General features: G+C 35.5%; 1 protein-coding gene across 1 annotated transcript in view; it reads right to left on the reverse strand.

The window, feature by feature from the left end:
* Positions 1–7,503, reverse strand: part of ttv (exostosin glycosyltransferase 1 ttv) — a 606,008-nt gene extending 598,505 nt beyond the window's left edge. The window contains exon 1 of the mRNA XM_085947763.1: positions 6,234–7,503. Within this exon, the coding sequence (XP_085803889.1) occupies positions 6,234–7,084 (851 nt within the window). The 5' untranslated portion in view covers positions 7,085–7,503. The remainder of the gene's footprint in view (positions 1–6,233) is intronic.
* Between the last annotated feature and the right edge of the window lie 5,785 nt (positions 7,504–13,288).

Consider the following 13,288-nt stretch of genomic DNA (forward strand, 5'->3'; position numbering starts at 1 on the left):
GCCGAGTGTCTAAGTTAAGTCTTCTTTTGCCATCTACGCAAAAACGTATACGCAATCCTTGAATAATCAACTCGCACGGCGTAATATTGTAAAGAAGAAGCAGAAGGGAAGTGTGTAGTCATGTAGTGTATACATTTCGAGAGCAACTTGCGAATGTTATGATGCGATACAATATCTGGGGGTGGATATAAAAACTACGCCCCGCACCCAACCCCGTGTTCCGAAATAAATTGACGTATCCGTGTGAAGATTGACAAGTAAGTCTGGAAAAAGATTGGGGGGTTAACATAATATTTCATGAGCAATTCGTGCGTAACCCTATACCGTGCCTATACCAACATGGAATGGAATGCATCGGTAGAATCGAACCATTATTAGCCAAAATGAGTTTAAAACAAATGTTAGTACACGTGCACCTGAGTAGCGCGAAAAGTGTACAAACAATTGTATATTTTTTTGCGCGTGCAGATCTATACTGGTAGGTACATACGTAAATTATCATATTATAAACAGCATGTTTCATTTTAACCAAACGTCATGCACCTAGTTTGGATACGTACATAATTATGCTACCTATAGTGGTGGCCTGACTGTAGTTGACAACATCGGCAATACGGAGCGACTCGCTCATCAAATCCTTTAAAATACTATAAAAATTAAACAATCCCTATTTATTTTCATTATATGTACAGAATCGGCAACAGGAATCATCACCAACTTAGCTTAAAAATCGAGTAAAATAATTTATGACATATTTAACTAGGTATATATTATGTTTTATTAGTTTGAAAACAGTTTGCTCTGTGCGTAGATACCTACACGTCTTAACGTATCATCGAGTAGGTACTTATTTTCAATTTAATACGTGGATAAATTGATGAGAGATGTTATAAAATCAAAAATAAGCAGCTACCCCCGGTGTATTCAAATATTTATTTTCATTTTAAAAAAAGTAAAACCATAAAAAATCGTACATTCTTTTGTCGAAAACCAAGCTTATTAATAAGTAGTTGATGTCACATTTATTAATAATTTATTGTTTAGCAGCTATTGAGTAAATCATACAACTTAAAATTACTGTCAAAGTTTGAAATCACTTAAATCAAAGATAGCTAGTACCTATGTTACATTTATTTTATTAATAAGATAAAAATCTGTATATTAGAGTATTTATGAGAAAATTTAAGCTATATTGTGTTATATCAATAACGCTACATTGAACGCCATATGCCAATGTACTCGTATATTTTTCAAATTAGATACATATGTTGAGTTGCAGAGTACATCAATAAATAAAAGATGTAGTGTATAATTTAGTTGTTGGAATTAAATATAATAGTCGTCATAGTAACTAGTAAGGTATTATTTATACATCGATGAATGGCCATCAATGAAACTAAATTGTTTATCCACTGAGAATGATAAACAAAAACCCGGTCAATTCAAGATGTCAGCTTCAATTCAATGAGGATTGTTTGCTCTTTTCAAAGAAACAACGATTGTCTGTCAACATGTTAGAGATGTGGTATTCAAAGTGTGTGCCGTAAGGATTCCTATGGGCGCCACTGACTGTCAGAAAAAAATGCCAAACAATCTTAATTCAAGACCTATAGTGACGCACGATCACAGTGATAGATTCATATGCTTCGATTGCTGTCTATTTCAGGCAATATGTAATGATTTTCCCTTATTTCTATAACAACCATTCATTCTTTATTTATCTTTTTCTCTAAAAATTCATATTTTTTTTTAATCCCGTATTAAATTCGTCGACATTAAAACGGAAAAGTTATAGGAAAGTACCTGCATTAAAAAAATCTGCGTATAGAAAAAACTCGTACAATTTCAATCAGCAGTTCGGGAAAGATAAAAAAGGCGTCGAATCTGATTCTGGAGGGAAAGTTTTTAATTTTCTTCTAAAAAAAACTCAGTTATCAATGAATCTTTACACTTTAAAGACACCGTGCAACGAAAAAGTATAAAAATCACTGAGCTTGAGCGAGCACAGAACGAACGACAGGTTAATCTTGCAGGTCGATTAAATTCATAATCATATTTCTTCTTACCAAACATAATATCTTTATATAATAGCTGTATGAAGGGACTTCTTGGAAATATTATCGATGAGTCAACTTAGTGTATCGTAGTATAATAAATAATAATAAAAATGTCGCTCATAATAATCCACGAGTGGGTAAATAAATGTGTTGAATACATAACTTCCTATTATCCATTCCAATGCGTTTTCCGGCTCATAGTAAACATACTGATCAGGCTTATTGGCATTTGACTTCCGGTTCGAAAAATAGACGCACAATATCCACATAAACTTGGAGAAGTACCTACCCAAGTCGATGTGTGAGTAAAATAATTTACTTCCACAAGTATAGCTTAGGTCCTCATGGTTAAAATACACCTTATTCAAGAAATTATTTTCGACCGATAAAGCAAAAGACCTATCATAATAATATAATGTTTTCGGCGGTATTACATACCTACTTGATGTACGTTATTCTTTGTTCAACAATATTCTATGATTCAATAGGTACTCTATGATTAATCTTCATTCAAAATTTTCCTTTTTTATATTTTGGTCCTCTTGGAATTTTTTTTTGTGTTTTTTTTTTAAATCGGAGTAAGAAAAAAATCTTACATTCATATTAAGTACTTAATGCTAAAGATATTTAAATTTGACATAATTTTGTATTTTATACAAGCTGTGCCTAGTTTATAGTAAGAACGGTTAATACGTAGTATAATTAGACATCTCAATAAGCGGAATATTTACATTAATGTCATATCAGTTCCGCCTCGTCCACACGTGCGAAATGTGCATTGCACGAGGGCAACCTAAAAATAATAGGGCGGCCAAAATATACCTTCGTTAATATTTTCATTTGACGTTAAGTATTGAAATGTTCAAATGTTAGTGACTATCGCCTTTTACAAAGATATCCTTCCAACTGAACAAAATCAACATAAATTACCAGAATCTTTTAAAGAAAGGAATGTATCAAATGGAAAATATGTATGTCTTTAGCGAAGTAATTCATAGTAGGTACTTACTTAAGTTAATATTATATACCTTAATAACTATGTATCTACTCATTTTTTTTAATGATTTTACCGAGACTGCAACTTACTGTTCATATCGCCTCTACCCGTCAAGAGGATCCGCCGATCAGGCCGTCACTCCAATTATGTTAAAGAACTTTAAAATTCTGCCAAGCTCTTCCGTCCCACCCACCGCCAGGGCACCTTTCAATTCGTCGACATTCTCAAAGATATCCGCAATTCGCAGCTGTACTATGTGTCGTTCATATTTAGGGCATTGTACTGCTATATGTACAATGTCCTCCAAAACATCACATACATCGCAGACCTTCGAAGCGCTTCTTCCCATGAGGACATCAAATCTTTTACCCATAGTATGTCCTGTTCTTAGCCTCAGTATCAGCTTAAGCTCATTTCTCTTCAATGGAGACTACAAACCAGGGCACCGAACGTGGGGATGGTAGAATGGACTTACTCCATTATCCCATTTTGTAGGGATGCCTTGTGGTGAAAATCTATCCACATGCTTTGGCACATTTTCTTTATGGCATCATTCCAGTCCAGGTATTCTCCTACTCAATTATATATACCTAATACTTATCTGGGAAAACATTTTAATTGAGTAATTATATTTTTATTTGTTTTTAATTGAATTTGAATAGGGCGATTTATTTATCCTGATTATTTGTATCACCCCATTGTTAATGATTGTTAATTTTTTATCTCTTTATATCAAAATCGCCGCGATATTAATTCTGCAAGCCAGTATCTGAGACGCGGATGAGATTCGCAAAACGATAGTAATATAAGTAAACTATTTTAATATGCAATCGACATCGCAACGCAAGACCATAACAGTGGTTCATGGCCGACGTGACATTTTTTATTAATGACGTTCTTCAAGAAAGGCTTGGAAGGATAGCTTATTCGCTTATTCCAAACGTTCACTCAACATTTATTGCGGAACGTAACGTAGCACCCAGTGATAAAACCCTTTGATAAAGATATTTAGAGGTATGGTATGTACCTAAACAGGAAAAAAACTATTCTGAACTCTGTGTGTTGACTACAGATCTTAATATGTGAGCGTTTCTACATTTTATGACTAAGGATTTCTGAGATAAATAGGATGGAATTTCACTTCAGGAAATCTTCACATCAGCCTCTAACAGGTCACGGAGAGAGTAGATGAAGACAGATGCTCTATTAGTGGACTGTATAGTAGAGCTTGTAGACCTATGCGTCATAACCATTGAGTTGAATAATTAATCTTTATTTTGAGATTATAATCGGCTTTTCGAATCCCGCATCTGGCAAATTCACGAGTTGATTATTCTTCAATCCAATGGATATATGAATACAACCCTTTGGAAAGGGTCCAAATACCACACCGCATCGTAATAGCCATCATACTAGGATCAGCGCTCGAAATGGAAAAATTTACGAACCGGAGAGCTCGTCAAATTTTCTGAAGATATTTACATAGTCATCAAATCGTATGTGTATTTTATAAAAATAAGTGTGGCAGATTTTCTATTCTATGGCCTATCTAGCTAAGACGGTCAACATATTTTTTCCACGAGACGGAGCGATAATTTTACAAATTGCACGAGCCGGAACGGCGCTCCGGTGCGTTCCGTTCCATTTCGGGCCCTGACTAGGATACGTGATAATCTTAAGCCGGATGGATGCAGCCCAGGGAGTCTTAAAGAACGACGCTGGACAAGACCAAAACCCACACTGGTTTCTAGAGGCAGAAGAATAATAAGCAATCAGAATAACGTTTATTCAATTATTATATTATGGCAACTGAATATAACCGATGTATTATTTTTATGGGACAGTAAACTTTGTATCGATAAGTGGAATGCATCTAGGCTACCCACTTAACCCACTCAAAGTAGTGGGCATCTCTTTAGTTTGGATACTTACAAATTTAACACAAACGTCATTCTGAAGAATTTGTAAGTAATTCCAGGACGTATATCAATGCTATTACAAGTTTATATTAATATTGGAATTCCATTGTATACAATTGTCGTCAATGTGCATCGGCGAAATAATATTTGCATAAGTAACGAATTATAAAGAAGATCACCTTCAAATTTCTCAGAAATGCTACGAGTCAGCAACATTTAAATAGGCAAATTTATTGTAAAGACACCCATATAGATAATATGTGTATTAATATTTATTATAAAAATTTTACAGAAAATCTTTTGATGTGTGCTGGATAGTTAGCAGGACGAGTAACAATACGAATATTGGACAAGATCAAAATAAATTATGTCACGACCTATCCTTCCGTCGCTAGAATTTATAAAAAGCAACCGTGAAGGGATATTTCTTGATATTTTTATGAATGGTATGGAGATAACAACCCAATGTCATTGTTAATATTGTTATATTCTATCATTATAGAAATATAATATTATAAATTGGAGTTTAATCGTCCTGATACCTGTCAGATGCATAATGATTAAGTGAAAACATAATATGACAGGTCCTACACTGTGTACTATTTTAAAGATTGTCTATCAACTCAACAGTCGATCAGTGTAGGGCACGCCAAGCGGGAGTGTTAGGGGTGCGAAACACCCGGGCGGCAGGATTCAAGGGGCGCTAAAAGTAGTTGTTTAATCATTTTATAAAAAAATATATAAATGCAATCTTATTATGAAATACATGTTGCTCACTGCCGAAGGGCGTGTCACTTACTATAGAGCAATAAATCGAAGAAACAGAGCCAATAATACAAAATATATTACTTATTAAGGAGTATGAAGTCTATGACTAACATGCATCTCAGATGTATAAATAGGATCCACGGAAGAATTTCAGCCATACACCTGGCCAAACCGAAACCAATTGTGTGGTTTATGCCTCCCGGTTCCACTGGATCTATTATATTGTTATATGATTACGATTGATTAGTTATGTTATTGTTTTATACCTAGTATATTTTTCTTTTTGAACAAAACGTTTAACTTTTTTTTACTATCGGCATACGATTATTTTATTATAATTAATATACATAATCTACCTACCTACCACTCAAAATGTATTAACAAAATAACGTTTTTAATGAGTAACATTTTAACCATGCTTGGAAGATACAGTGTCCTTAGAAAAACGTACGAATAGACTTAATTGTAAAAATAATTTAAGTAGGTATTCACCTGTCATATTCTCGATTGTCCTCGTCACACCTCTCGTCCTTCATGTTTCGCCACGACTTGCCGTGGCGGCAGGTCGTGACGAGGACGACATCCCGTTCGTTGTGAAGATGCCACAGTGAGTTCCTTGTTTCACTCCCAATGCCATGAACGTATCTCTTCCCTTTGAATCCCAAAATATATCTCTTGTCCGCTGGAAAGTTATTGGCTGACCCCGTGCCTGGTTCGCCACCCTTCTCTGGATGCTGACGGTCGAACAGCGGCAGGGAAATATCAAACTCAGGCCTAAATCTACCCACAGAAGCACTAGCCTTCGCAAATATGGCTCTCCCGGGATCGAAACCTAAAACGTCCTCCGCGTAATCGGGCCACGTGCCAGAATAAAGGTTGAAGATTACGTGATTACGACCTCCGTTCCAAAAAGGCAACCGTTGCAGACGCTGAGGGACATTGTGCACGAAGTCCGTCGACAAGGGATCTCTATCCAAAGTGTCAATGCCCAAGACGAACAGACATGCCCTCGCAGGATCTTCCGTGGCGTAACGACTCTGGCGCAGAGCCGATAACACCTTTAGATAAGACAGGCTCGTCGGCCCTTCGGATGGATAAACGTACACTTTAAACTCGTCCCGGCAACGCGAGAAGTCAAAACAAGTATCCATGCGACACGAATTGCCTTCGAAATACCGCCTACGCCCGCCGTCATCGTTCCTCTCGTCTTCTGAGGCGAACGGGTCGAGATTTTGGTGCGGAGATATCTCTTCAACAGCTTTCAGCCTGTATCCTCCAAAGTAACAGTATGCCAGGAATGCACACGAGCCTATTAAAAGTATATATCGTTTTTTCGCCTGCATTTCGTGCGGTTGATTTAGAAAACCTACCTATTCTAAAAACATTGCGCGCCCAGAAGCCCGATCGTAACATACATTTTGACGTTTCACCTAACCTAAAAACGAGTGAACTTTACACGAAACGACAGCGACATTCATTAATCATTGATAATATGATATGGTAAAATAGGAATGGACTAGGATTATTATATCTGTCACAATAACAAGCATTGCACGGCCTATTTCATTGCAGAATCACCACAACCTTACTTCACTTTGACATAAATCACTTTGCTGCACATTACGTGTCACCACGGCCCCGGCGGCACGCGCGATATTGAAAACACTCTTCCGATCACATTATTTAAAAATCAAATCGATCATATTCTGTGATAGAGTGATCGGGTCGGACATCCGATCCCCCGTATTTCTGTATTTTATCTGACAGCTGCGCGGCGCACCGTCGACCGTTCAGTCAGACATTTGCGACCGATTGTGCTGCCGCCGACGGACATTTGTGCAAACGCATCTCGGTAACCATAGCGACGGCGCATGCGTTGCATTCGTTGTTGATAATGCGATTATAGCCCGGTATTTTTGAAAAAAATGTTGAAGAAAAACTTTTTATTGTGCAGTAAGATCATCATTTAATTTATTTTAAACATGGAATGTAATACGCTCAAGCTTATTATTAAATTAACTACATTTCATTTGAATTGCATATCCATCTGTAACTAGCTTCACAACATAATATTTCGCTCCGAGATTTATTTCGCAGAGCTGTACGTATTAACATAAAATAAACTACCCTTTAATACTTTTTATAACATCAATCATCATTTTTAAATTAAATAACACTACATACATACATACCATGCCGTCACCATGTCTCAATTTTCTAGTATTGTATTATTAACATGCAGCGCCGATTTTCTTTGACGCAGGTGACGCAATCGATTCGTCAAAAGATTTAAACGGGGGCCTCGGAACAGTCATGCAATTAATCCCTGCAACTAACAGCAAAGAGGCCTAAAACAAACCTCTAATCTCATTATGTGTCATCACTGTCGTCTTCAACAATGATTATTTTTAGCGTTTGTATGATGTGATAGTAAGAAAGACATACGTTGATAGTTTTATTATTTTTAGGAAGTACGTTCGTACTAGGGAACTCAGAAATAATGGGAACTGAAATACGTCGAGAAATAGGCAACCGCTCTCGAGTGTGGCAGAATATGGGATAAACTTAAACACGTGTCAAGAATACGCTCGTATTTCGTTTTGACAACTGCTCTCATTTTATGTACTGACGGTCATTCAATATTGGTGTATTTGAAAGTTGCAACACACACTATTGCACGTCTATAATGTGTGATACATTTTCGTAGGACACTCACACATTAAAAACCCTGCGTGAAAATGTACTGTATTGGGATATAGCCTATCGGATTTATACCTATTTAATCTGTGCTGTGGTTCGTACATAGTTGGAATTGATTGTTATTTTATTTTTTATCGTGGAGGGCCACAAACTCAGTCTGTGCCTCGAGCCTCTAAGTCCCTAAACCCGCCACTGTTTACTAATAGGATATTTTTTGTTCTATAAAATATGTAATACAAAATATGAGATTATTGCCTCATCTGTTATAGGTAGGTATAGAAGTTCAATCTTTAGACTACAAACATACCTAATATATTTAAAATTTGTGTAGGTAAAATATAAGTACCTACCTACGATTGGATTTTTAAAAGTTACACAAACATTTTACTACCTATAATAATTATTATTTTTGAGCATTTTTTACTCTATTTAATTACAGTCGAACTCGGTTATTACGATCTCGGACATTGCGAGATCTCGGATGTTATGAGGAAACATTCGTTGACATTTGGTTTATGATTTTCTCCATACATTTATTCACTGTTATAACGAGCAACTTATCGGATATACCGAGCTAAAATACTGTTAATGGGTCGATCGTTTAAAAATATTTCGACCCTACGCAATAAAATCCGATTGGACAGGATGCCGCCGGGGGACGGATTAAGTTTAAGACACTAGTTAAGTGTCTAATTGTGGTTTTCGCCGACAATAAGGAAAAGGTATCCACGCACATGGTTGAAAAATTCAAGGTTTGTGAATTCCGTAGGTACCTACCAGCGTTCATTACAATAAACAACTTCTTTTGCAGTTTATGAAGGCCATGCTTGTTTCGGGGATTTTTATGATAGTTTTTAGATTTTTTATTTTCGACGTTTTTTTCGACTTTTTGTGGTATGTGACCGCTCATTTAAAAATACATATTCTCTGATATAACGAGTACCGCTTATAACGTGCAAATTCAGTCGGTTCCATCTTCTTCGTAATAACCAAGTTCGACTGTAATTGATTTTACTTAATTCATGGCGTAAGTACAACGCAATGTCACCCTCTGAGTCTGAGTCTGTCCCAATGCACATTGTAATAAATTTTACCTAAATCCAGTATGTACCTAATTCTACAAAATTTTTGATATCTTGAACTTTGTCATAATTAATTATTATTATTACCATAACTTATATCGCCTTTTCATATTACGAGCAGGTCATTTTATGACACCGATTTCCTGTTTTATGGGGGCGAAGCTCACATGAATTTTGATTTTATTACGTATCTAAGTTTTTGTTTAATGGCATTCATATATGTGCATATTTATTAGATTTAAATTATACCATCAGTAGCGTCTCATACGCCTTATTGGGGCAATGATGTCATAATTATAACATTTCCCATCAAAATATTAAATAATTTTCATGTTTCTCTAAATCAGTGTCTCCCAAACATAAAACTTCTACACCATTAAGATATCACCGGTATCATCCACCTTTGACCTTCACCACAGATAATAATTATTAGTTATTTTTCCTTTTTTCAAAGGATTTTTTTTCTTATGTCAGTGCTATAAAAACCAGTGCAATATCATATTTTATTACTTGTACGATATTATGCAAAATCGTTCGGCTATTCTTGCTACAGGTCAGGATCTAGGTTCTTTAACGAAATAGGATACACATTATTTTTGGGGGAGGCTTACGAGTACCGTTCTTTATGATACATCGCATACACTCTCATTGTCCCAGGTGAGAATACACAGTCAGAGAGTAGCTACAACAGATCAAGAATTTGGGAAATTGTAAATGACGACATATACTTTAATTATTACCAATGATGTAGGTCTAAAAAAATAGTACCGTGTTGCAGTTTTTAATCATCCTAATCCCTCCCCCTCCCCTTCTCCCATACATCACTTCGTAATAGCAATTACAACGATCATCGAAAGACAAAAAAATGACGGGATGTTGAAGAACAATATGGTTTCCAATAATCAATAATCAAGAATTGAACTGACTAATCTATTCCATTGTATTTTTACGCCCAGTTTACAATTACAGGTGCTAAACCATCTGGATACTTCTACTCGCTGTAATATTTTGCGAATGTTTTTTTTGAAATGATAAATTTTATTTGACAGCATGCAAATAATCGTTATACCTACATAGGTACATTAATAAATATATTTTTCAAAATTAATATATATTTTACTTAGGTATGTATTAAAGATTATTTAGTCACGAAAAAATAATAATGTTACCACATTAAAAAATAATGTAAAAGTATATCTTTCCCAACGTCAACTTTTGGTGCTATTTTTGTTTGTTTTCATAATTTAATAATATACAATCAAACTAATTAGATATCAATTTACTTGTTATGCAATACATGCTATCCGTCCAATCTACACAATGTATATTTTTTAACTAACTACGCAAGTTTAATTTAAATATTAATTCCATTATGCATTTCAGCGTGTGACTTAAATAAAGCCATAAAGCATTTTTGTGTGGGCCCTGCAGACGCGATATCCTCGGCACGCCACTGATAAGGGTTAAAGTAGTTATTCACACGACAACCCGTGTTTATTAAGGTTTTGTCTGCGGCATAAACTGTGACATAGTAATTACGATTCCTAACAAATTTAACACCATACATACCCACGTGGAAGTTACCGACATACAGCTAAGGATGGCATTCATCCAGTTCGCACCATATCTTAAAATATTACCAGGTTTGCGTACCAGTTGTCAGTATTGACGGTAACAGGACAAAAACAGCCCGCACATTAACCCCCTGTTAAAAACCCTTTCGCAAAAACCCTTTGTGGACATGTTTACAAATCAAATTTCCTTGACACGTAAAACTAAAATAATACCGGATAGAAAAGAATATTTTTTAATCTATTTTAAAATATAATTTTCAATATTTTCAATATTTTAAATGAATTTATTTTTCTTTGTTTACACATAAATGTGTGAAGGTTTTTAGGTTTTAATATAATTTTAATTTATAAAATACCACATGTTACGTTAAAGATTTCAATATTTTATTATTGTCCTCCCTCCCTCTATGTCTAAAATATCCATATTAGGTATAAGACCCGTTTGACACGGGACACCTGTGTGGCGCCGATTCGTCTGGCGAGATTCCGAATTTACACATAACTGAATCGGCACGTTCAGTCGGGGACACACGAGTGTCGCGTTCATTTATAATATTATATAAATGCGGAATCTCGCACAGGTGTCATGTGTGAAACGGGTCTAAGCGATGGTGCCCATAGAACGCGTCGAGCGGGCGAAGTCGGCATATTAAGTGTTTATTCATAACCATAATCACACGTCTCTCGCCGCGCATTACCCTTCACCTATGTAATAAGCGGCCCAAGCAGCACAAAACAATTATTTTTACAGCGTCTCTCATAACAAAGCAATAAAAATATTATATTATTTCAGGGCTTGTAATAAATATTTACGACGACATTATTCAACCAGCGAAATATAATGACACGGAATAAAATAAAACAATGGGTTCTCTGTTATTAAATAATTGCTTTTCGCCCGTCGATCGACAACGCCCCGAGCAGCGTAATTTTGGTAGCCGTGTTCAATGAATGGACTTCTTTGTATTTTCATTAAATCGTATCGCCGAGAAGCGAAAAACGGTGACTCATGCGGCAAGCGGGGCGCAAGGCATCGTCAAGTCCAGTGGGCGCTGGCGTATTTGATTACGTTGTATTTTTGATGATTTACGCGCCACTTGTAGAAATTTTGCGCGAGCGCCGCACTCGCTGCGTTAATGGGCTTTATGCCTAATGCCTTGTTCGGACTGTGCCAGTGATTTAGTGAAGTAGCGAGTGATTTGGTAAAAAACCGTGTCTGAACAGACAAATTTAGTCGAGTAGTTTAGTAAAATGGTCAGTCAATCCGATCCATTTTATTCTATTATTTTGGGCGAGTAGCGATCCCCACCACCTCTCACTATATACTAAACAAGCCACAAAACAGGTCTGAACAGGCGAGTGCATTAGTTGTCGCCTGCCGTAGGAATGGCACAGCGTTGAAACAAAGATTACTACTCGAAAAAATATAACTTATATTACTATACTTCAATGCGACAAAAAGTCGCGAACGTGTGTTGATAGATCCGTAGATAAATGGCGATATTTCACAGAAAGCTCGTTGTTATTGAGGATAGGTAAATATGTACACATTATCTTTTAATTAATATATATATTATATTATTATATATAATTGTTATATTCATTTATTATTCCGTTTAGGTACATTGTACACTCAGTATGAAGGATATTATGTCATGTCGGTAGGTAATGTGGATAATTTGTTGATTAAAACTTTGATAAATATTGGAAATATTTCACAGAAAACTTGTTGTTATTGAAAGTAGGTAAAGACGTAGGTAGGTAGGTACACATTATCCTAGTGTTCATTAGAATAATTATAATTAATAATTATAATTTTATAATTATTAAAATACAAACATAATTGTATTTTATAGTCAGTAAGGACAATGGAGCATACAATCAGGGGCGGATCAAGTCAAGCGGAGGCCCTGAGCGGTAAAAATTTCGGGGCCCCAAATTCAAGTTAGAAAAAAAGTTTTATACGTAGAAACACTCATTAATCTATTAACATAAAATATAACAAAGGTAATAGAAATAAAATAAAAAAAAACATGTTTTAAATAAATTTTCGTCTTGCAAATTCGTCAATTATTTTGGCAGTGTCAATTCGGTTTAAAAGTTCTTGCTCTATATACAAAATTAAATCTTTTTCTCACATAGTACTTCTCAAAAAAATTTTTGCACGCTTTAAAACAGAAACGATCTTTCA

This window comes from Rhyacophila brunnea, unplaced genomic scaffold (assembly GCF_057557595.1).
Source record: "Rhyacophila brunnea isolate RB1 unplaced genomic scaffold, BYU_Rbru_1.0 scaffold_2, whole genome shotgun sequence".
NCBI lineage: Eukaryota > Metazoa > Arthropoda > Insecta > Trichoptera > Rhyacophilidae > Rhyacophila > Rhyacophila brunnea.